The sequence below is a fragment of the Cyclopterus lumpus genome, chromosome 2, assembly GCF_009769545.1.
Source record: "Cyclopterus lumpus isolate fCycLum1 chromosome 2, fCycLum1.pri, whole genome shotgun sequence".
Taxonomy (NCBI): Eukaryota; Metazoa; Chordata; class Actinopteri; order Perciformes; family Cyclopteridae; genus Cyclopterus; species Cyclopterus lumpus.
In genome coordinates, this window is record NC_046967.1 from 8,708,829 (window position 1) to 8,733,489 (window position 24,661).

The 24,661-nt window shown below is 46.3% G+C and overlaps 1 protein-coding gene across 8 annotated transcripts; it reads left to right on the forward strand.

Moving 5' to 3' along the window:
• Window positions 1-1,243: 1,243 nt before the first annotated feature.
• LOC117745327 (male-specific lethal 3 homolog) lies at window positions 1,244-23,683 on the forward strand. 8 transcript variants are annotated; one of them, XM_034553616.1, is made up of 16 exons: window positions 1,244-1,435; window positions 2,953-3,016; window positions 11,136-11,457; window positions 16,615-16,697; window positions 16,915-17,010; window positions 17,358-17,455; window positions 17,547-17,644; window positions 17,829-17,957; window positions 18,102-18,259; window positions 18,386-18,544; window positions 18,662-18,897; window positions 19,037-19,126; window positions 19,468-19,577; window positions 19,770-19,869; window positions 20,016-20,100; window positions 22,831-23,683. In XM_034553616.1, coding segments are annotated over exons 5-16 (1,365 nt in total). In that variant the 5' UTR covers window positions 1,244-1,435; window positions 2,953-3,016; window positions 11,136-11,457; window positions 16,615-16,697; window positions 16,915-17,008; the 3' UTR covers window positions 22,931-23,683. The 8 variants fall into 8 exon arrangements, with proteins under 8 accessions (XP_034409507.1, XP_034409473.1, XP_034409515.1 ...); XM_034553582.1 differs by lacking the exon at window positions 11,136-11,457 and adding an exon at window positions 14,960-15,254; XM_034553624.1 differs by lacking the exon at window positions 11,136-11,457.
• The last annotated feature ends 978 nt before the right edge of the window (window positions 23,684-24,661 follow it).

Genomic DNA, 24,661 nt, shown 5'->3' on the forward strand with positions numbered 1-24,661 from the left:
CTCTCTCTCTCTCTCTCTCTCTCTCTCTCTCTGTTCGTGCAGCCGGGGGTCAGTGTTTACATCGCCCGAGCGGTTGCCACGGCGACGGACCGAAGCTGGATGCAGTTGCATTATGCGCCCCGGGACCTGTTCACTTCTGCTCTCATACCACATCATTCTTTTGTGTGTGCATGCGTCATTGTCAGATTTTCACCCCCACCCCCGCCCCCCCCACACACAAAAAAAAAAAGTACGACTTTTCCAGCATCCTTTCAACTAAATCCTGCAAAACGATGAACCAAATCCAAACATCTATTTTGTGCGGTTATGTTATGATTGCCCGGCGAGTTGGCTGTTCCCGCTGGCCGGCTGTCAGCGGGAACAGCCAAGTGGAAAGATTTAATAACTTCATAAAACCAAGAAGGCACGAGTACACCCAGGTACACATAAAAGAAATACAGAATTCAAGCACAAACACACACACACACACACACACACACACACGACTGCGGTAGTCATTTCAGAGCCTATTAAATCTCCATTAACACGGAGCCTCCCTGCTAGCCCAAGCTAATCCAACCCAGGTGTGTGTGTGTGTGTGTGTGTGTGTTTTCACCCCATCTCTCCACTGCACCCTCACTCTCTCCCTCCCCTCTTCTCTCTCTCTCTCTCTCTTGTCTCTCACTCGCTCGCCCTTTTCTTATCTCTGCTCCGGCGACGTTTATTCCCGTTTTTTCCCACGCTCATACCCTTAAACCTCCAATGAGGTCAAATCACGGCAAACGTGCAGCTCTCAGCGGGGGGGGGGGGGGGACCAGACCGACACACCTCATGGTTTAATCTCCCGAAAGCACACGGGGCATCTCTGTCGCCACACTCCGGTCTGGGAAGAAGACCGCCGTATAAAGATGTTCTCCTCTCCTCGAAGCGGGCATCCCACATGCTAATCCACATTTGCTACATCCATCCGTGAACCCCCCTTTGTGTTTCATTTTAAAGTGTCTTGGGAGTGGAAGAGCGCTAGAATCTAAAGCATCTGCTTTGTGTTCGGCCTGAAATAATGAGGCCCGATAAGATGGCGAGCGGCGACATCTGGGCTTCTGAAATAGAGCGAACTTAAAAAGATAGAAACGTAAAAAAAAAAAGAAAGACAAAAGAACATGACCGATGCCTTTATCCTGGGAGGGGGGGGGGGGGGTGAGACACTCTCTCCACAGGTTGTTTTTCTTTCGTCAGAGCCATCGCTGCTCAATGCCAACCGCCCACTTCTTCTTCCGTTTATTGCAAACAAGCCGCCGCCGCTGCCGCTGGAAATGTAAAACGCTTCACTTCCTGCGCTGATGGAATGTTGTTGTTTTTTCTCCAGGGGTGAGACCTACTTGACGCCAGGTGTCCAGAAAGGAAGACAAAACCTTGTCGAGCTGATGGTGCTCTTTCTCTTCGATAGGAAAGTGACGTAAGTATCTTTTTAGCCTCTTAATTGCGTGCTTACAACGTTTGACTAGAAACTCCATGGCACACGTTTCCTTTTAAACTAAAACAATACTGCTTTTATTTATGTGGGAGACGACTGCTTTTTAAAAACTAATATCTTATGTACACACTCTCTCTTTCTAACACACACACACTAATGTTCTGGGAAGGTGCTCTGCAGGAGAGAATTTGATCTCTGCTTGGAAGTGACGCTGTTCCCTGCTAAAGCAGTACAAACACACATTGTTATGTTTGTGTGTGTGTGTGTGTGTGTGTGTATGTGGGTGTTGGTGACAGTACAATCAAGTCCACTCCACTGGAGATGTCTTATGAGAATACTTTTGCAAATGTGTAATAATAACAACATTTACCAGACGCTTTTATTGGTAAAATTGTTATTAAAGTATACGAAGGAGGGAGGGGTGATTTATTTATTGGGCAGGGGGATCTATGCATGCATTGGTTGTGCGAGCGCCCAGCAGACGACCAGCAGTTCCAGTCTCCAGGTTCTAGTGTAAATGTTTGCGGTCCGCAACACGTTGTCAGCCTGTTGAAAAATCCTTTTAGAGCGAACACATTCCAGGGCCCGGGATCAAATTGTTTGGGTTCCTCCTCCCCGTCCCAAACAGTTTCGTTTGGCCCCCGGTGCTGTGAAATATGCTCCGCCTGCAGCTGCTATCGGCTATTGTAATGTTTTCGCAAGATACTTGTGACACGGAGAGGCCCGAGCAGACAGATGTGCGCAGCTGTGACGGGGGCCCACCCACATTTTTACTGTAATTGATCATCATTTTGTGTGCGTGTGTGTGTGTGTGTGTGTGTGTGTGTGTGTGTCCAGAAAGTGTCGAACGTTCTCAATTTAGGGGAGGTTTATTTAAAACTGACTGGCGCCCTCTAGCGGTAAAAACAACTCCTTACATGTACTTTTCTAAATCTGCACTTTCACATGCGTTCTACTAAATTATTTTTGGCTTGCCGTGCTGCCACCAAATTCAATAAAATACAGCACCGTATAGTGTTTTAGTTCATTGTATATCAAATGAATATTAATGTTATTAAAAGTTTACAGTAGGGGAAAAACTGTAATGCGCTGGCAAACCTTCTCCCGGTATTATTACGGTAACATATTGTAGATTACAGTACTACTTTATCAATAAGCCATGGGTAACCTTGCTGCCAGTATGTTGCTGTTAATCTACATGACAATATTTGACAGTTAAATGCATATCTTATTCGCAATAGCAGCTTCTTAGATCTTTAATTTGAGAAAGGATGAATTTATTGACATGTGCACATTATAAGTAAAGAAACTTGGTTGTGTTTCAATAAAAAAGTGCCATGGCAACCCTTTTAATTTGATTATTTACATATCTTTTTTTTTGGTGTAATATATTTGTGATGGAAGTGGCATGTATGAGCACCATAATGGGAGGAGTTGTTTTATTTTTATGTCCAGTAGATGGCATTTAAAACTTTTTTTGTGTGTTGCTTTCTCAATAGCTGGCCTCTGATAAGTGGATGCAAATGATCACACTTTGAAGGTCCCTCTGACTTAAAACTGCAGGTACACACACACACACACACACACACACCTGCAACCGATATGACTCTCCCCGGCCTCGCCTCTTGGAACTTGAGTGTTGAGTGCTGAGCTATTTTTCTATTTATAGCCACGGAGCTCCGGCTGTGTCTAAAATGCCTGCTGTCTCGTTCTGTTTTGCTCCCTTGATGGAGCCGGGTGAGAGAGGTCCTCTGCTTTAAATCACTTTGCTTTTCAGGGGCCTGCAGTCATATATTATATTATATCTCTGACAAGGATTTTGCTTTCATAAGAGTCGGTCATTTGTCTTGTTTCTATATGCTCTGAACAGATGTTCAGGCGGTCGGCCGGTCCGTTAGACAGTACAGTGTCCTCTCCTGAAAACATGCCTCCCCCCACCCCCTCCCCGACTGACCTCCTGACCCCTTTTTTAAAGAAACGTGCAGCAGATGTACGCAGCCGACTGACCTCCTCGGGTTTTGTGACCGAGCCAGCGATAAGAAGCTGGGAAGAAGAAGTGAACGCTGTGTGTGTGTGTGTGTGTGTGTGTGTGTGTGTGTGTGTGTCTCATCGCAACAGGGTTCAAGTTGTCTTTCTTTATCTCCATCTGCCTTCCTCCTCCTCCATATTTGACGAGATGGGAGTGAGGAATGATAAATGGAGCTGTACTTGTAGAGCACTTTTCTACTCTTCCGACCACTCAAAGCGCTTTCCCACTACATGACATCATCCACCCATTCATACACTGATGGGAGGGGCTAAGGTTCTACCTGTACATCAGTAACTAACATTCACACACCGTAGGCACAGCTAGGGGAGACATTTTGGGGTTAAGTGTCTTGCCCAAGGACACATCGACATGGGCTTGAAGGATGACAAGCGTCGGCTGATGACGAATCACGTGTGCGAACCACTGTCAACATCTGTTTTTAGAATATGTAGATAGGCCAGATGCTGAACAACTCATCGATCGATCTATAAGTTGATCTGCAACTGTTTTGATAATTAGTTCAGTATTCATTCAAAAGGAAACATGCCCGTGGTGGTTGCAGCTTCCTCAAGTCTCATCATCGGCTGCTTTTTCCACAAGGCGTGAAGCTCCGTGATGGCGGTTTCTTTCTCACCAGTTCTGGTGTTTCACAGTCCAAGTTTTAATTAAATTCTGCCAAACGGATGATTAGATATCTCGTGTTGCAACAAAACTCAAACGATGAATCCTGGGCATCTTGAACACTCCCAGTAAGTCAAAATGCCCTCTTGAAGTGGAACTTTGACCCCGAGAGGTCATGAAAACATGACGGTTCATCCTCGAGGACAAGTTTTCGTGATGGAAATTGAGTTAACTATACCTAAACCCTAAAAAAAACAAAGGGAGTTTTACGCTGCAGTCTGACAGATGACACTGATTTGGCCCTCGGCTCCTCTGGGGCAGGTCAGTTCCAAGGGGCCTCCATTGGCGGAGAAGCTGCGTGCTTTCGGCCAACGAAGATGGACCCAGTCCAACAAACTCAGGGATGCGTTTCCCAGCTCAAAAGTCAAATCAATCTCGTGTTTTGTTTTTTGCTCCAGTTGCCGCATTCAGCGTAAACATGAGATTATGAAAGAATGTGTGTGTGTGTGTGTGGGGGGGGGGGGGAGTGTAGCCACGACGTCTTTATAAAGTGAGGCAATAAAAGTCAAGAAAGGGCAGGAGTAAAGCCTCTGTGATGAAAAAACAAAAGCAGGCTGAGAAAAAAAAGGGTGAAGAGGACAGGAAGTTGGGGGGCGGGGGCCACTCAGTTAGTAGCCACCCCCTTTTTTTTTCTTCAATAGGAGCCCTGGGGGCCTCGGCATGAAGCTCTGACCTGGAATTCCAAATAAATAATTCCTTAAACCTTAAACTGAAGGAGACTCTCACGCAAATGAAGGGGGGCGCACCGATGAAAAACACACAATGACTCCAGAACCCTTATTTAGACTATTTTTCCAAATATTTGAGGGTACGCTTGATCGACGGACATAATTCTGCGAGGTAAAAAGCGAGCACACACTCGCAGGTATTCATTCTCAAAGCGGAGCTCTCGGAGGAGCATGAATCCAGCGTGTGTGAGCAGGAGCATTCTGCTAATCCTCAGTAAATACAGCATGAAACCGCTTCATTGAGTTATAAATGAGTAGGCAAAGGGAGGCGTGACCCTGAGGTCAAATGGCTCTGGGGCATGTCCAAGTAATTAATACACGCAGGACGGACTGGGCACCAACAGTCCCGTGAAAAGTGTAGCTCGACAAAAATCAGAAACCCAAAATTTGATTTTTATTTCTTTGGGCTCTTCTTTTTTTTTTTTGTCTCGTTTTTGCAACCGGATATGAACGCGCAGCTTCCTCTCGATACTCCCCGTGAAGATGGTTGCGCCCGCTGAAACACAGGCCCAAAGTGCGTCCACCGCCCCTGAGCAAAAACTGTTATATATATATATATATTATTGCCCTCTTGTGTCATTCCGGTGGCAACAAAACAAGATGGCGACGGACAAAAACCAAGATGGCGACTGACAAAAACCAAGATGGCGACGGACAAAATCCCAAACTACAGCCCACAAACCAACGGGTGACGTCACAGTGATTATGTCCACTTCTTCTGTGGTTGTAATAAACGTGTGCGCCGTTCGTTAGAGCACCTAAGATCATATCCAATCTGTTTATGAAAAATAACTGTCCATTCTCCTCATTGCGGGTTTCTTATTAAATGTATGAGAGGTCACTTAATACACATTTTTTTCTTGTTTCTATCTTCCTGTTACTGTTCCAAGATCAGACAAAGAGTGGGTGTGTGTATATAATATCACCAGAGTTTATACTAGTGAGACAAATTCATAAATGGGAAGTTGTCAACACACACACACACAGACAGAGATACACACACACACACACGCACACACACAGATACACAAGGGGATGGCCATTGTTTTTGACTTCAAGACTGAAAAATGTACAATTAGATCATCCACCCCACTGCCTTTCGGATTCTCTCCCACACATACACACACACACACACACACACACTGAACGTAACTCAACACTGCTGCTTTCTCACTGGAGCAGAGCTTTAATCTGCACCAGACTGAGAGATTCTGGCTGCGGAAATTAATGTTTACTTTTCAGCCGTCTCCATTTCCAAGTGCTGTCGCTCTCCTCCTCCGTTGTTGTTGCGAAAAGAAAAACATCCCAAAGGAGACGGCGAGATTGCGGAGAAAAGAGAACCACAACAAAAAAAAAAAACACATGCCAAACAAACCCGCGCTGTTTCATATGGTTCTCGTCAGCGGAATATCACTGAGAGCGATTGCCCCCGCGAGGTATATGGAGACGACCCACATTATACAGTATGGAGGCGTCTTTAACGTCTCAAACGTTGACGTCATATCCCGTTGGCCTCTGAGCCGCATTGCCTACGATAGTTTGTTTGTATTGCTTTATGGCACCAATATGGATCGCTTTGCAGCACACACAACAACAAAAAAGTCGGTGTCGTTCAGTCCTCCTCCGCAGCGACACGACGTCCATGAAGATGCCACTATACTTCAGCCGAGGGAGCGTGCGTCATGTTAGTCCCCGTTGTTCCGGCCTCGTCGAGTCGGTCGCACACGTTAACAACCAGGCCCCGTTAAACTTAATAAGCGCCGTAATCCAACTACGGCCCCATGCAGACCATGCTGCTCCCAGGAGAGGGGGACTGTAGTATGGAGCACGCTGCAGAGGTCATCTATACCGTAACTATAGGAACGTCCAGCAACAGGAAAACGGCCGGTCCAATGGTGGTTTGTGAACGCAGCTACGGGGAGGAAATCCACCTTTTTTTCTTCTTTTTTTTTAAATCGGTCCTTTTACGTCGTGGGTTGAATGATCTCGAAATCCTGCACAGATGAGAAGGACCGTGACTTTTTAAGACTACGGTGAACAGAGCCATGTGAGAAACACGCTGCTGTGAGCCAAGAAAGTTAAACCTGCACTCCATCACGGTTGTTGGTGTTTTGATGACACCCTACTCCACTCGCTCTGCGATAAACCGAGAAAAGAGAGGAAAAGAAAAAAAAACTCTCTAGATGAGCGAGACTTGCACATCTTTTGGGCCCGAAAACCCCCTCCGAGGTAGCGTGTTTTTTTTCTGTTTGCATTCCGAGGACGTCGAACCATCAAGGTCTTGTTCCTCCAACGCAGCCTCCTCACTTGGGGAGGAAATCAGGGAGGAAAAGGCAAAAATGGATAGCAGTTAGGTTCACAAGTTCAGGCCTCTCTGTTTGCTAGATGTGGAGACTTTTTCTTTTTTTTCCGCCATTAAAGCATCAAATCCCCATCGTCCATGAGCGTCTGACAGCCAGGGCACGATGACCTTTAGTCCACCCTGAAAGGGCCCCCGGAGGTTCCTCCCCGAACGCGCAGTCCCTCCTCCTAGTTTCTGATTGGAGGCTTTTGATGCAGCGTCTCCTTCCAATGCTTGGAGAAATGCGACCTCGTTGTCGTAAACACTTCAACGTGGAGGAAACACTTCAATGGCCTGTGCCAACGCCTCCCGGCTTACGCGGCTGAAAAGCATCGCCGATGGCAGACCTGTGCAGCAGTTCATGCTCAAGTGTTTGACAAAAATGCGGGGGGGGGGGCTTTTTACGAGATGAGGAGTAAGCTTGCACACCCAAATGTAATTTGTCTTAGATATTCCACACGGCATGTGGGGGATTCCATAATTTAAAAAAAAGAATATTTCACCCAATCCGCCAACAAACTGGCAATTTGGTTGTGTTTAGGTAACATTGCAGAATGTAGTAAATGTTACCCTTTAAGGGGAAGAGCACATGCCTCTCAATGGACGTGCAGATGAATGTAGTCCATCGCCTTTTGAGGTGAGCGTTCACTGAACCCTCTGCCTTCGCGATTGGCCTCGCGTAGGCGCTACAGAGGGGAAAAAAAGGGCATGCGGGTTCATCCTCTGAGCGGCCATGAACACGTTTGCACCGATCCAGTGTAAAGAAGAAGGTTAAAAAAAATTTTTTAAAAACACCCACACACATTAAGGGATCCTAAGAAAGCAAACAGCAGAGCGGAGTGCTCTGACGTGGCTCAGCGATGACTCGTAAACACAAATCAACGCGGGGGCATCTGGAGAATTCAAAGAATGGCAACAACATGTCAGCGACTGTCATTGTAAATGTTCCACACGAAGATATATATGACACCCCTTACTAAACAGTCAAATGATGCCTTCTCTCTCTCTCTCTCTCAGCCACATATATTTACAGGAGAAAGCAAAAGGTTTTAGGTTTTATCTAGAAGCAGTCAAGCGATACAACGGAGGACACTTTTGGAGACGGTTTTCTTCACTTTTGGGGCCCTTTCTTTTCCCGAAGCATTGGGGAGAGTGGTTCTAAAAATAGCATGGCACAATGTCAACATTGCGGCGGCCCCTATAAACAAAGCCGGGAATCGAATTAGCCGACCGCCGCTTCCTCTCGCCCCCGAGGGCCCGTGTCTTGCTTGGCCTCGGGCGAAGGCTGCGAAGGAGCGCGTTCGCGCCTCACGCGCCGCAAGTTCCACATTCGACGTTTTCTTTTAACACGTATGCTATTTGGCGAGAACATGCAGATAAGAAGGGGCCAACTCCATGTGGGGGGTTCCAAAAACCCCAAGAAGTCCCCGGGTCACCACCCCCCCCTCCACGCCGCATTAACACCGAGACCTCCTCCGACTTTCTGAAGTTTGATTCTTTTTGCGTCATTCTTCTTTCGACATCCACAACCGGACCGTGGAAAAAGGAAAATAGCTCTGAAGCAATCACGGCCAATAAAACTGTCGGACTGTTTGCTTTTGTGTGTATGTGTGTGTGTGTGTGTGTGTGTAAACCGTTACGCGTCTCCGCTTTGTCTCATGCCGCTCCCATGCTTTTTCTCCCTCTGCCTCGCTGTCCTTAAAAAGGCATGTAGCACGAGACGCGTCTGCACAGGTTGCCTCACACACACACACACACACACGCACGCACACACACACACGCTCTCTCAGTGGCACACATGCAAATCATTGAAAGTGGCATCTCAAGCAGAGCAAAACGTCGGCTATAGATTGCGACGCATGGCCGTGCACCTCCATGTGAAACCTGTTGATAGAATTCAGACGAAGCCTTTAGTTCTTTTGACTTCTTTTGACTTCTTTTGACTTTGTCCAATGAAATTGAGTCTATTCTGGTCGTAGCTCCCAAAAAAAACATTGCTGCCCTCGTTTAGAAATGAAAGCAGAAATACTGGCGGTTTGGGAGCCGTTATTGATGGAGCACTATGAATCTATGAACAGTTGTAATATTGCATTTATCGGACACCGATTGGCGGCCGTGAGGACGACGTGAAAATGAACTGTTCACAGTTTTTAACCCTCACGTGGTTTACGGAGCAGAAAGCTAGAGGAGCATTTAGAATAGCCGGACCATTTTAATGAGCTTCGAGTTTGTTTATGTTGGAGTGTGACTCCATGCAACAACAACAAAAAAGATATTCAATCATGCTAGTTTTACATCTGACAGCTGACTGGAATGTTAAGCGTCGACGTGCAATTTCAACACGAGAGACAAGCGCGCTCTCCCGGTGGGTCGGCCATGTTGAAATTGGGAAGGAGTCCCTCTCCTTTCCACCACTAATTTAGCCCCTTGTGATAATAAACCTTTCAGCTCTTTTACAACGGAGGAAGAAGATTTTTTTTTTTTAAATTTCAAAAAAAGATCACGCAAATCTCATTTTAAGATAAAAACGGAAACAAAAACAAAACCTCCCGTTTATTATGTGAAATGCTTGTTTTGCATTTTTTTTAAAAAGAAGAAAAAAAAAGGTGCATTGCAAATAAATCAAATTATCCCCCCCCCCCTCCCGCCCCCACACAAAAGAAAAGGTTTACGCCTCGAGTCACGAAACCTCCCCAGTAGACCAGTAACACGTCTCGGCTCGGTATTTTTACGAGCAATAACGTCCCGGTCCAGATTGTACTAATGACTCCAAACTGATGGCCTCATGTTATCCTCGGTATAGGGGCATAGAAGGAAGGGAGGGGGGGGGAGTTGGGGGGGGGCATGGAAAACGGAGCTGCAGCGGTGGGAAACTGCTGACTGAGAGTTTCTCCACATCTGTGTGTGCTGCAAAAAAAAAGAAAAAGAAAGAAGCTATTTGTTATAAGGAAATAACGGGAGAGATGTTTGTTTGGTGGGCCCGTGCGGGTTTTGACCCCGAGACCGCTCGCAGTCGTGAGAACCGAGTCCCGGGCCCACGGGTCCTCGAGTCCCTCACGCCGTATACACACACTCGGTGTGGAAGGCAGCGTCTATACCAAGGAGAATTATCCTAACTTCCCACCAGTGCATGTGGACTCGAGCCAACTATGCAGCCTATAAAGCCCCCCTGCTAAAAGTAAGTCTCCCAAGTATGTTTTGGTAAGGATTTCATGCGCTGCCCTCCCCTCATTCATACTCGATTTAAAGCCGATATGAAGACAAAAGCCCAAGCAGCCCAATGTTGACAACGGAGGAGGGGAGATTTTGCTGGATTTATTTAATCCTCAGCTCCCCATAAGAGTTTCTTCAGCTTTCCCAGTGCGTGCTTTGGGTGTGAGGACTGAAAAGCACAGGGAAACAAATGCAGGTGTATAGGAGAAGCGAATTCCCCCCCCCCCACACCCCCATGAATTACCCACGTGCCCTTGGGCAAGACCAAGACAACATGCTCCAGTTGTGCATGGTGGCTCGATACCGGACATCTTTCAGGTGCAGATGTCAGTGCAGAGGTCAGCACTCCCCTCTTCAAAAAAAAAAAAAAGAAAAAGAAAGAAGAAGCCATAAATCATCCAGTTTGAGGCTCCATGCATCTCCACCAGACACCTCGGGTCCCGGTGGACATTCCAGATGCACAAAGATGCATTTCTGTGTCCAAGAATGGAAAATAAACATGCATTTTGCAGAGTCTGGCTAGACGGAAAGGAAGATGTTCAGCACACATGTGTCTGCTGGCATATACGGTGGGGCTTGACACAGTCTGCTGAGAGCCTTTCTGCTCCAGGAGCTGTCATGGAGACTAGTTGGATCCAACATCTGCTGAATTATGTGTTCTTTCCACTTTTTTTACTAACATCATTTTAGTATGGAGCCACAATAATGAGGAACTTACGTGAAGGAATAGGAGCAGGTGGTTGTTTCCCTGATGACTGTAGAGCAGCACTGAACCCTGCACATTCAAAACAACTGTGCCACCCTGAAATAAAAGCCACAGAAGGAGAAACGCACGCACGTGCGCTGGAATCCAAGTTAGAAACCCCAAAACAACAAGTTGTTACCTCTGATTTCCACACGACGTAAGCGTGAGAGCTGGACGGCTGCGCTTTCTTCTGGAGCCACCTCCGCGGAGAGAACAGCGTGCCGGTGCTCCCGGACGGCGTTGCCCCGGGCCCCCTCACCAGAAACGGTAAGTCCCCGGCGGTATTCCTTTTGGGGCGCTTCACAAAGTCATAGTCGAAGTGGAAGTTGGAGGACGGCGACACATCCAGAGGGATGGAGGGAGAGGAGATGGACGGTGCTATGGGCTCCTTGAGTTTCGGGAGTCTGGTGCGTAAAGTCGGTTTGACGGCCAAGCGCTCCGAAGACGCACCTGCGTCCGCGGCCGCCCCTCCGGAAAACGGTGCGTCGGTCCCGGTGTCACAGTCTCTTATGATAGCCGGGTCCAGGCTCCGGGTTTGGCGGAGCCTCCGTTTGGTTATGGCTTTGGAGGCAGGAGAAGAGCAGGAGAAGACGCTGTTGAGAAGTCCTTGAGCGGAAGACATGTCTCCTTAATCTCACGTCAGCGCTGCTCAATGCGTCCCCCCCGCCCTACTCCATCCCACCCCCCCACCCCGAAAAAAGACACGAGTTCAGTGTTTCCCCATCAAAAAGAAAAGGTCCGAGCGCGAGCTGGTGGAGAGCTGGAATGCGCTGCATCCTGCTGCAGGCGCTGCGTAAAGTGGAGAAAGAGCGAGTCTTCGTTTCCTCTCAAGTTGGAGCATTCCCAAACTAGAGTGGAGTGAGAACATAGTTGAAGTGTGCACGCGCGTGCGTCTAAGTGTGAGTGTGCGTGTGTGTGGGGGGGTGGGGGGGGGGGTTCAGAAACCTTTATATCAGCTCTTGCATGCTGTATGTTTTGGTTTCATGTCAAAATAGTTTATTATTAACGACTTTTTGAGAGTCGAGTTCGAGACCCGCGATGGGAAAGAGTTTGAACTGAACCTCATTAGTGTTTCCTGGTGCTTTTGGAATATATATATATAAATTTCTATGATTAATAAGCTAATTGTCACAATTAGGCGAGCAGACAGAAGAGATCATCAGAGAGGCGGGAGGTCGCGCGCACAAAAAGACAGAAAGACATGATTTAGCCAGTGGAAATTGACATATTAATCCTCGCCTCCCATTAACCCACCTCGCCGTCAGTGAAGCCTGCTGCGGGCTATTATTAGCCGATCATAAGTGAGCCATATAGGATTCATATGCCTTTCTTTATACACCTGCGCACGGGGCTGTGCTCCAGACCTTTTGTTTGGCACAGGTGCTCGTGGAGGAGCTCAGTGATGCAGAGGCTGTAGAGATATGTTCTGCGTGCGTGTGTGTTGTTTTTAAGGAGTGTGTGTGTGTGTGTGTGTGTGTGTGTGTGTGTGTGTGTGTGTGTGTGTGTGTGTGTGTGTGTGTGTGTGTGTGTGTGTGTGTGTGTGTGTGTGTGTGTGTGTGTGTGTGTGTGTGTGTGTGTGTGTGTGTGTGTGTGTGTGTGTGTGTGTGTGTGTGTGTGTGTGTGTGAGAAAGAGATACTCTGCCATAGAGGGAGAGAGAGAGAGGGAGAGACGGAGCATGTGTGGCCCCGGTGTGTGAAAGTGTAGGAAATATGAAAAGGGGCATGGAGCCCCTGAGAAGGAGGCTCCATGCCTCACACACACACACACACACACGTATGCACACAGCACAGTACGTGACGTGACACCGATAACAGCTGAGATAGATTTGACTCTTCTAAAAACAGTCCGCTGGGGGGGGGGGGGGGTAAACACAGAGGGATATTATAGAAGAAGAAAAACACGGTCTTACGCGTTTGGAGAGTTTATTGAAATCAGTCATCACCTGGGGAGGAAGGAGGCGGTATTGCCCTGAACTGTGACCACACTCCAATTGGGGGAGGGGGGAGCAAGAACAACAGCCATATGGAGCAATAGTGCATACGTGATAAGTGAAGATAATGTGCCACAGATGTATAGGCGTAGACCGTCGCAGCATCCTTGGCTCTCTCCATTGTTGCTGCCTTCACGCTATGCAGCGTATTCTAACCGCGGAGCACGCTCAATGGGAAACAGTGATCATTTGATGGGACTGTCAAAATACATCAGTGTGGGGAGGAGTCAAAGGGAAGGAGAACCAATCAGCAGAGACGTGGTTTCCTGTGGATCGGTGCACATTTCATCGTCGGAGCCTGCTGGACAGATATGAATGAGTAGGTCTCGAAAGGAAACGTTAGAGTTGAACTATGAAATAATAAATCATATTATAATAAATCATAAATCAGCAATATGTTCTATTTTGATCTGTTAAAGACAATTAATTCCAGCGTTATTCCATATTATACCACTAAAAAATTGAATTAACCAGATTTCTGAACGTGATTAAACTCAGCGATAACAGAAGTGGTTGAATCGGTTTGCAAATCTGCAGGGTTCAAGACAAATACAGCACGCACACACACACACGCGCGCGCGCACACACACAGAGAGACACAGAGAGGGAGAGGGAGAGTACCCTGGCTGCAACTGTAAACATCCCTGTAAGAGCAACATATTTTTACAATGAAGAGGAATATTAGATTATTGAGACATGCTTTTTCTTCTTGTGCCTCAAGGAAAGGGCTCCCTCTCTAAACTATGAGGTATGGCGATACCATGGGTTTGCCTAATAGTGTAATACATATACTTCATCTGAGAATCAGGAGAGTTGTAATTGAGGCCATTTGCAATAGTTCAATAAATTCCTGGTTCCTAATCATTCTCATGTCATGGACCCCTAAACGGACGCAGATGGCGTTAGTGAGAGATTATACAGAAAATGGTCAAATGTGTGATTATAATGGGATAAACACAGGTGAAATATAGTAAGAAATCTGTTTCACATGTTTGTTAGGCAATACATGAACACATGTAAAGGGCTATGGATCTTTGAGCATTATAGTTTCTAAACCGATATTCATGATGCAACTCATACACATGGTCCACACAGACATCGGCTACCCGTAGTCGAGGCATGTGTTGCTGTGTTGTTAAAACGTGATGCATGCTAAAAAAGTACTAATCATATGTATTCAATCTAATTTACCAACCGGATGAAGGCCAATTAGTTGCATGGTAATATTTACATATTGATCTACGTTTATTCTTTTTATTATATTTTTATTGTTATATTGTTTCATTCTATGTTTATTGTTATGCACCTTTCACCGAGTCAAACTACTCGTATGTTCAACGTACTCTACGACATCTGCTGGCCACTTTCTGAAATTACACTACCAGTACAGTGTCCGTGAGGGACCATATCAACTTAATGAATTGCGTTTTCCATGCTGCCTTCAGTGCTCTGTGAAATATCGGGTATAGTTATTTTTGCATACATAAATGATCCAACAAAGCAATACAATGCTACATAGTCGATACATTAATGTATTTACTCGGCTGAGTTTTGCCTAATGCACTGACGCATATCATGAGAATAATAATATTTGGATAAACTCTTAAAATCTCGTTATTTTTAAATTAATAATAAAAACCTAATGTGGACATTGTGAGCTATTCACATCCTAACTTTACATTCGTAATTAGCTTCCAGCTTGGTTTTGCAGTGAATGTGTACTGCAAAAAAAAAAAAAAAAAAAAAAGGCATTCACAACCATATTCCACAACCCACAGGTTCGATAGGGCAAATTACGAGGAGTCCCTGAAGGCAGCAAGTGGATGTTGCATTCATCCCGCAATAGCGCCATCCCTCCAAACGTGTGTTTTGGTGAGAGAGACCCCCTCGCAGGAAAGCGTCTGGCAACGAAAGGGTTAAGGAGTGTATAGGGTCCAGATTGATGCCCCCTCTCACACACGTCGCCATGAACAAATGAATTCGCGGGGAATCAAGTTCTCATTTCGCAAAGGAGAAAGAGTCCTGTGCTTTGAACCCGACCCCAGCAAGGCGAAAGTGTTGTATGACGCTAAGGTAATACTTTGTATTCGCAATGTGGCTCTTCGGGTGTTTTCGACTTTTTTGGGCCAAACGAATGCTTAATTTAGGAAGAAGCGGGGCCGGTTCGTGTGAAGAGTCACCCGGGCCTCAATGAAATGACGTTAACTGTCAGTTTCGTGCACAATGTGCCGCGATGAAACGTCAACAGTTACTTGCGTTGGTTTCCGGGTTCGTTCGTTACACACGTTTCCTCTTCCACACGCGAGGTTAAGCTCGTTAGTAACTATGATATGCTGTTGCAGCCGAGAACTATTACCAATGCATGCATTAGAGACATATTATATGGCATTAATAGTAAAGTGGTATTTCACCCAAAGTAGTATAACGCCGACAGCAAATAAACAAATGTACTGTTGCTTTTACTATTTTCATTTTCATTCCGTGGGAGCAACAAAACAACATTGTGAATGTGTTTAACGCAGACTGTAGTGTCGCAGCCGGTGTTACGGTCCAACAGGCGACCGTGTTAACCGGCGACTTTCAGCCGAACGCGCCTGTTCTAGTCGTATTTACGACAGCTGTTGAATAAGAGGGTTTGACGTCGTTTTGAAACGATAAACAATGCGGCATTCACGTGGCCAGCTGCGTGTTATTGTCCTATTTCAACAGCTGTCGTAATTACGACAACAACAGGCGCGTTCGGCTAAGAGTCGCCAGCTAACACGGTCGCTTGTTAAACCGCAACACCTGCTGGCGAGCAAGCTAACGCTAACGGAGGGTTTGTTTACATCGACGCATTCTAGCCCGAACTGCATGTCCGTGAGTTGCATTGGCGTGAGAAGCTCCACGTGTTTTAAATTAATTATTTAAACAATGTAAAATCACACTTAAAGTGTCAAGAGGACGAGGAATGCTCCGTTTTATTGTGAACGGTTACGTTAAATCTGTAAGCGTCGTTTCAGTGCTAAAGCTGGCCTGTTAGCCGCTAACGAGGGATACGTGTTGTGTGATTGGGTTTGGACATTTGCTGTATTTTGGATATCTCCTTCCAGTCCCGAGCTACACTGCAAGTCAGTCACGTCGCAGTTCATGAGGTTATAGGTTATGATAGTTACAGAATAGCTATTCCCCCATTCAGAATATAATTTGGAACCAATGTTTTATTATGTAATATCGTGATTTGGGAAGAACATCAGGGAGCACAACAAAATGTGTAAAAACTACCTGTTTAAATTCAAGGAACTGAAAGTATAAGTCTCGTGTCATGGGTTAGTGAGTAAATCACATACACTCTGCAGACTTTAATGTGACCTGAGTTTGGAGTGTCCTTCAAAACCCACAGAAGCCTTGAGCAAGCAGAACCATTCTTACCGTGTGCCCGTTCACATCACAGGTCCTTGATGTCTTGATTTCTAAAGATGAACTTGGAAGAAGGATCCCAAAGTTCCTGATTCACTTCGACGGTTGGAACAGGAGGTAAGACTAGTCGCTGTTGCCCCCCCCCCCCCCCCCCCCCCCCCTCCCTCCCCACACACTTAAAGATGCCATACTCATTGTAGTGTTTATCATTGCAAAAATCTCATGTTCATCGACTTGTGTAATGAAATAGATGTGAAAACACTGCTGTCAACCCATGCAGGTCTGTGTGATTTTCATTTTTATTTTCTGAATGTGTGTGTGTGTGTTTGGGTAGCTGGGATCGTTGGGCTGCAGAGGATCATGTCCTAAGGGACTCTGAGGAAAACCGTAAATTGCAACATAAACTGGCACGCAAAGCTCTAGGTCGCATGTAAGTTCATCTTATGTTCATTCATTCAGCCACGCAGGTCAACGCCATCCAAAATGTTTTGATCGCCGAGTGTATTTTCTTGCATGTGTATCACGTAGGTCTCTCTGATTTAGAGAGAGTAGCATCACAGAATGGCTTTTGCTACTTTTTATCATCAGGCTTGAAAAGCTTTGCTGCGCGCCTGCGAACACACTGTACATGACACCTGTGACTCCACTGCATGCCGACGTCTGTTCCGTGTCCACGTGCTTTAGGATTCAACCTTTCTGCTAGTTTGCTCTGTCTTTAGACGAGACTGATGCTGAGACCGTGTGCGTTTTCTTTTTCTTTCTTTTTCCTGGCGGTAGGAAGAGAAAGGGAGGATGGGCCAAGAGGCGGCGTCGTCAGTCTGGTACTAAATCGTCTCTGAAGCCTCTGCCCAAGGAGGACGACAGCGATGACGCATGTGAGGAAGCCTTCTCCGGCCGCTTGTGTTTTTTTGCTCCCAGCCTCCCGCCTGCAATCAAATGAATCCCTCCGAATTCTTCCGTCTCTAGGTTTGATTTCATCTTCGGGGAGCAGTGACGGGGACGACTCTGACCCTGATTCTTCGAATAGCGGGGAAAGCACCTTCTCTGAGGATATCAACAAAATGGTGAAGTGGATCAGCTCAGTTTCCATTGAAGACTTCTGCATATATAGACCAAGATTTGCATGTTAGGCCTTGAGCTGATGTTATCTGCCACCAGAAAATGAACTTTTTATTTCCTCCGTTCCCGTCGTAGCACATTCGTTTCTGCAGACCATTTCCCTGAAGGGTCATATCTCATGTGTTTCAGAGGGTTGAGCCCGACATTAATGTCAAAAGGGAATGTGAAGAGAAGATCGTCCACGTTGACATCAGCATCCCCGATGCTCTGAAGAAGAAACTGGAGGATGACTGCTTTTACATCAACAAGAGAAAGAAGGTACATGCGGCCGATGCCAGGCAGGTGTTTTGTTAAGATCGCCATACTGGTACATCCGGTAGGCGCGGGAAGATGGGAGACCCTTGCTCACATTGAACTGACCTGAGGCGTGTCCTTAATTGGCCATATTCTTTCCCCACCTAGCTGGTCATGGTTCCCTGTCAGACGAATGTCGTGCACATCCTCGAGTCCTACGTCAAGCACTTTGCCATCAACAAAGCCTTCATGGCCAACGAGAGGTACCGGCGTCAGCAGACCACCACACAGAGCAGCAGCCCACAGCCAGTCCCTCCAGAAAAGAGGTGAGCCCGCGCTCGCCATTTGTATGACTACCAAAATGTCGGTAGGATGATTTCTACGTCTGGCCCAGCTGAGGTGGCTTAACGTGATTATGCACATCAACTAATTCTTTAATTTCCTTTTTTTAGTGAGGAGCTGTGTAAGGAGATGGTCGACGGCCTGAGGATCACGTTTGACTTCACCTTACCCATGATCCTCCTCTACCCCTGTGAACAAGCCCAGTTCAAGAAGGTCAGCTCCTCCAGGCTTTTCCTGGCCGTCAACGAAAGCTCCCCCTGCTCCAGCAAGTGAGTGTGAGCGCCGATAAATCAAGTCTCCGTTTTGTCTCAGAAAACCCACTGCCTGGCTTGCGGTGGGCTGCATTTGACTGTTGAGCCCTTGTCTCCTCCCGTGTGTATCTGAAGCGCCCAACGGGACCGCAGCCCGAGCCCGTTGGGGCACAACCCACCCACCCCGCAGTCCACGGACAGCCAGCCTGCACTGAGCGACATCTCCGTCACCACGCCCACCGCCACAGCCCCTACCCCGAAGCGCCGGCGTCACCCTGACATGGACTGTATCTCATTCCAGTCCCAGTCACTCAGGCGCTCCACCAGGAACACGTCTGGAGGCGACCGGCCCGCTGAAGGAAGCAGTGGAGGTAATTGCTTGTTTTTAGAAACTACTATTTTTGTATGCTTTATTTGTAATATGTGTGATTAAAAAAAACACAAAAAAAACAATGCATACACTTGTGAGCTGCTTGTGCATGTATCGATACAATGTGTGTAATGATTAAGGTGGAGGCAGTGCGACGGCCTCCCCGCAGCTCAAGCGCCGTTTGGTCGACACCACATCCCAGCCCAAGTTCTTCCTCAACCTCGACAGAAGTAAGAAATACCACTTCAAATAATACTTTTTATTTTTATTTTTTATTGGCCTTATCTTAGTCAGAATGATGTCAATACAAATGACACATTCAATGTAATATTGTCAAGTGTATTAACAAACTTTTGTATTTGTAGTAACCCATTTTGCCCAGTAGATGGTGTTGTCCTACTTCTCTGCTCTCACATTCATCCCCTTCCAAGTGCCCAAAGAACTAATACTTTGTGCCCTCAAAGGTTTCCGTTGCTCGCATACATCTGTCATATTTCAGCAGGGATAAGCAACACCGCGTGAACGTGTCTTTAACGGTGCCGTTTCTCTGTTCTTTCAACCTTTTACCCAGAAACCCCAGTGCACAGTGGCTCATCTTCCCCGTTGCCCTTGACGCCAAGCAAAGAGCGAAGTGGGCCCTTCTACGGCCTCGAGAGCCGGAGAAACAATGAGCTTAATGAGGTGATGAAAGTGTGTGTTTGTGTGTGTGATGAACCTACTATTATCTGGATGGGAATCAATGTAATGCTTAAGGACACTAGGATAGAAGGGAGAGAAGTTTGATAATTAATTCAGTCCGGCCGGCCCGTGGTTTTGACAAGTGAAATAGGTTGAAACCTCAAAGTACTTTTTCCTTTCGTCCTTTCCAACCAGGTCCTAAGTTGGAAGCTGACTCCTGATAACTACCCTCTGCATGACCAGCCTCCGCCACCCTCCTACCTGTACGGAGCACAGCACCTCTTGCGGCTTTTCGGTTGGTGTCTCGTATCACGTTGCTCTCACTGATTTCATAAATGTCCCTTTTATTTTTATGATTTTTATTGCAGTCCCTTTTTTTGTGGTGCAACTTCTTCCTATTCCCATGTTCACTGTCTGTCTTATTTTTTGTTTTTCTTCCAGTGAAGCTTCCGGAGATCCTAGGAAAAATGCAGATCCCAGAGAGGAACCTCCGAGCCCTGGTCAAGCATGTGGAACTCTTTCTCAGGTAAGTGATTATTGTGTTCAAATCAAATGTATCCGCTTTAAAAAAAAACTATAAAAAAAACGTTACATAAAAGAGGTCTCAGAGGTAAGGGCTTTAGCAAGAGAGGGACAGCGATGATTTAATTAAAATGGGTTCAAGAGCTTAAAGCACAGGTTTCAAGTTTCTTTACGCTGTGCAGATGGGGAAGTACCAATCTTTGGGTCCCTCGGTCATAACGGCTCACAGTCCCTTCACTGAAACATTCATGGCATAATATTGACATCTCACCCTCTTTAAAAAATGGATCGTGCCATCAGGGGGGACAGAAACTGTGTTAAATAATGCCGAATTTCCATAAAGGATGAATCATTGGAAAGACTGCATTCAATTAACGGGACATAAAATAGGAAGCACTTTGACTTAAAATGCTCCTTGGTAATAACCCGCACGGTCCATTAACCACGGTTTGACCGAGCTAAGCATTAAAGCTCAATGGTGACTGCAATAAGTTCTCATTCCACAATGAACCTGGAAGTCATTAATCTCTAGAACACCCTTGACAAACAGTTAATTCCTCACTCGCAGTCCCCTAACGTAGTGTTTGGTTTCACAGAAGCGGAGTAAGAGCAAGATATTAAAAGACGGCGGATGACAACAGAATTCCTAGACAGACAGAAAAAAGTTATTGCCCGGGAAATTATTAATGTACTGAAATAACACAGGGGGAAAAAAAAGCAAAGCAAGGAAGAGTAAGCGAGAACATGCGGGGAGGGAGAGATGGAGTGAGAAAGAGCATGTGTTAGAGGGAGGGAGATGAGTGGGCGTTACACAAGCGCGGGAGTCTAATCTTTAAATCCTCCCGAGCGATCTTCAGTTCAGCCGGTCCCAAACCTGGGGGATTTAGGCCCTCTCATTCTCTAATCAAGCGCCCGCGGTACCGCCTTCGGCCACTAAGCCGTGCTGTGGAGCAACGCCACGGAGTGGGCACGGGGACCAAACCTGAGACCCCCGTGAGAGCCAAAATTACCTTTTATTCCACCGCTCGGCCGAACCATGTATATAAATAAATAAACGGGCGCTCACGCACTCGGTGCCAGGAGCATCACGGGGTGGTCCTCTGGAAATAGCTGGAGCTGGCGTTCGTGTCGGTTTGTGGGAAGAGAGCGGTGTGTACAGTGTGCGATTACGCCAATCGACTGCATTGTGTGATTTGCACAGATTTGGGGTTTTTTTTCCCCCCTCGCGGCGTGACAGAAGGGCTGTGAAGCGGCATTGTCAACACGGGACTGTGACACACTAAATGCAACGCCAACGGCTCGTTCTTTTCAGCGGCATTAGCGGTTCCTCTTGGCGAAAGCCTTCATTGCAGTGTCATCAGTAGTTGGAGTAGAAAGTCTTTTAATCCACTCCAGTGGCACTGGACCGCAAATCACTGGCGCATCTCCTCGCGCCTGAATATTATTCCGTAAAATGGTACAGACAATAACTTGCACGAGGAGCGAAGTGCTTAAAAGTAAATTACTTTTTTTCTTCTTTTTTTTGCAGTTTCAATCTCATAAGTCGCAGAGACAGTATTGATAGTGTTCAATGCAGGAATCCTCTCTCTCTCTCTCTCTCTCTCTCTCTCTCTTAACTGATTCATATTTTCACCGTGTTGGAGGCTCTCTGCAGGACACCGGACACGAAACAAAAAAAAAAACGGATTGCCTTTTGTGTGCCGTTTGCTCTGCAAATCGGCCTCGTGGCAAATTGTGCCGAGCGGGCAAAAACTGATTTGACGTTCGCAGAGACGGAAGTGCAGTGCATTCTGGGATTTGGCCACAGTTGATCTCTCACTCTCCCTTTCTCCGCAAGAAGGATTCTGATTAAGTATGTGTGCGCGCACACGTTATGCTGATATACAATGTGGACGCCGAAAGCGGCTTGCCTTGTGTTATTTACAGCAATAAAGATTAACACAAGCCTGAGTTTCTGGCACCAAATAACATTCCCCCCCCCCCCCCCCCCCCCCCCCCCCCCTCCCCCCCAAGAAAAAAATCCAATCAGATGAATAAATATGCATTGAAACCTGTTCGATGCTTCTCAATGAATTTCATTGACTCTCTTTTCTTTCTTTTTTAAGAATTTGCTTGAATAACCTTTACATTTATTGAAAGTCTCACACACCCCTTCTTATTCATCCATTAGGTCGTCTTGGTTGTTGCTCGTCGTCAAAGCGTTCTTAAATTCTCCTCTGATGAGGATAATTTGTTTGCATTGAGATTAGGAAGACCGGTGGAGCTAAGATGAGATGGCAAGATTTAGAGGATTTGGCCGAGTAGCGGATACTAAGAAGATTCCGGATTAGTTTTCCCCGCTACTGATTAGATGGGAGGAGGAGGAGGAGAAGAGGGGGGTGGGGGGGGACCTTTCACTCTTCCCTCGCTGACTGCTGGTCGGTCATCCTCGTGTTTTCTGTCTTTCTGTCCGAGCGATTGGTTCTCTGGGGGGGTGATGGTATAGGATGGATGAGAGGGCTTTGTGTCTGACATATATACCCCCAGGCAGAGGGCAAGGGGTCTGGGATTTATGTGGAATGAGCCAGGGATATCTAGGAAGTCAACTGGGACGTGACGGTTGAGACGCTTTCCTTGTTCTAGGTTTTTTTCTTCTTTTTTTTCTTAGCAAATCGTGTCTGACGAACAAAACCAATCTCATCCGGTTTCCCCTCTTCTTGCACTCTCTCCTGCCCGTCCTCTCTTTCTCTCTCAGGTTTCTGGCAGAGTTCCACGAGGACTTTTTCCCCGAGTCGGCGTACGTGTCGGCGTCCGAGGCCCACTACAGCATGAAGCAGCCGAGGCCGATTTATTGAAGGAGACGCCGGCCGTTGTGTTTTCTCTGTTACCTCAGTGTCGTCTGCCCATTTGTTACCCGGCCTACATGCTAATATACTGACTCTTTTGAGGAAAAGAAATCGGGAATGTTGTTTTTCCTGTGGCCGTCTCTCACCTTCCAGTGTCCCCTGAGAGATTCTCTTAGTTCTTGGTACGTTTTGCTTCTCATGTTGTCCTGTGCATGCCTGATAAGTGTCTCTTTGTTTCCTTTGTGCCTGTTCTAGCAAACAGGATGGTGAAAAAGACAATATCCTGTGCATATAGCAGTGTTATATAATGAAGGTGATCTTTATTAACATGGTGATCTTATTACACAGTTCAAGACCTGATGCAAAAAATAAACTAGAGAGATTAGACAGTCTCTTGGACAGGTCAAAACTAATTGAGCATACATTTATGTGCAACGTAACGACCGATGCCATTTGCAATTTTTTTTCTTTCTTTTGGAATAATCATTTCAACAAATGCTAGGAATTACTTGCAACAAAAGCCACCGTCACGACATGTAAATACACCGTTGATCAGTATGTTATTTATTTTTTCTTTACACACCACTGGATCACCCCGGTTCCCGTTTGTTGAATTGGTTGCGCAGTATGTGACGTGTCACACACATTACTGTGTGCGACACGACGGTTGTATGTTTCCCGTGGAACGTGTCGACTTTTCTATTCTGTTTACTCACAGTGATGTCTGTTTGAATAAAAGCGCCCATCTTCTTCAAACATATATATAGATATATACATAAAGCACCATTATTGTGTGTGTGTCTGACCACGGTAGCTCTTTTTTCCCTGCTAACAGTCTTTATGCTAAGCTAACTAAACAAAATGAATAAGTCACTTCCTAAAATGTTTGCTTCCATTTATGTAGTCAAAATAGATTAATTGTAGGTCACGCAAGTATTTTACGTGCTTAACAACCGTCCTCATTTGAACCCAAAACAAGTATATGACAAGTCTGATTTGTTAACCAAGCTTCTGGTTGAGCCCAGAGCTGGACTGCAGCCATTGTTCTGACAACACTGCTGACCTTTTGGGTTTTGTAGTCTTTTACTGGACAATTGGTTGTAGTTTTGTAGTCCCTGTTGTATCCATGGAGATGGATTGCATCAAAAACCCATGATTTAACAAGGGAGTTTCCATTAAGGGCGTTGGCTCCCTTAATGGAAACCCCCTTAATAGAATGTCCATTGCTTGTAACTTTATGATGTCATCCCTCAACAGTGCCTTTGATCCCTGAGTTTATACCACCAGCTGCTCAGGAGAGATTCTTTATAGCTTTCTTTCTTTTTTGTCATTCAATTCATTTTCTTTTACAATTTTCTTTAAATCGCAAAAAAAATGTCCAGCACTGTCGAAGTTATGTCAAGCATCAAGCCACAAGCCACACAGCCGCAAGCCATCTTTGGAGCTGTGGACATTAGAACGAAAGAGGGATACAAGGCTCCCGTCCAGAACCGTTCAGCACCTCCAACAAAAGAGGTGCACAATGCCAAGCAGCCGCAAGCCATCTTTGGGGCTGTGGACATTAGAACGAAGGAGGGATACAAGGCTCCCGTCCAGAACCGTCCAGCACCTCCACCTAAACAACAAGTCAACCACGCAAAGCAGCCACAAGCCACCTTTAGTGCTGTGGACATAAGAAAGAAGGAGGGTTTCAAGGTCGCTGACCATCCAGCACCTTCCTCCAACGAACAAGATCTAAAA

Bases quoted from the DNA above. Each gene is read 5' to 3' on its own strand.
- LOC117745327 (XM_034553582.1), top strand. From the start codon at position 15,156: ATGAATTCGCGGGGAATCAAGTTCTCATTTCGCAAAGGAGAAAGAGTC. The intron at 15,255-16,614 runs GTAATACTTTGT...TTCACATCACAG, and splicing joins AAGTGTTGTATGACGCTAAG to GTCCTTGATGTCTTGATTTC. The intron at 19,127-19,467 runs GTAAGAAATACC...CCTTTTACCCAG, and splicing joins CTTCCTCAACCTCGACAGAA to AAACCCCAGTGCACAGTGGC.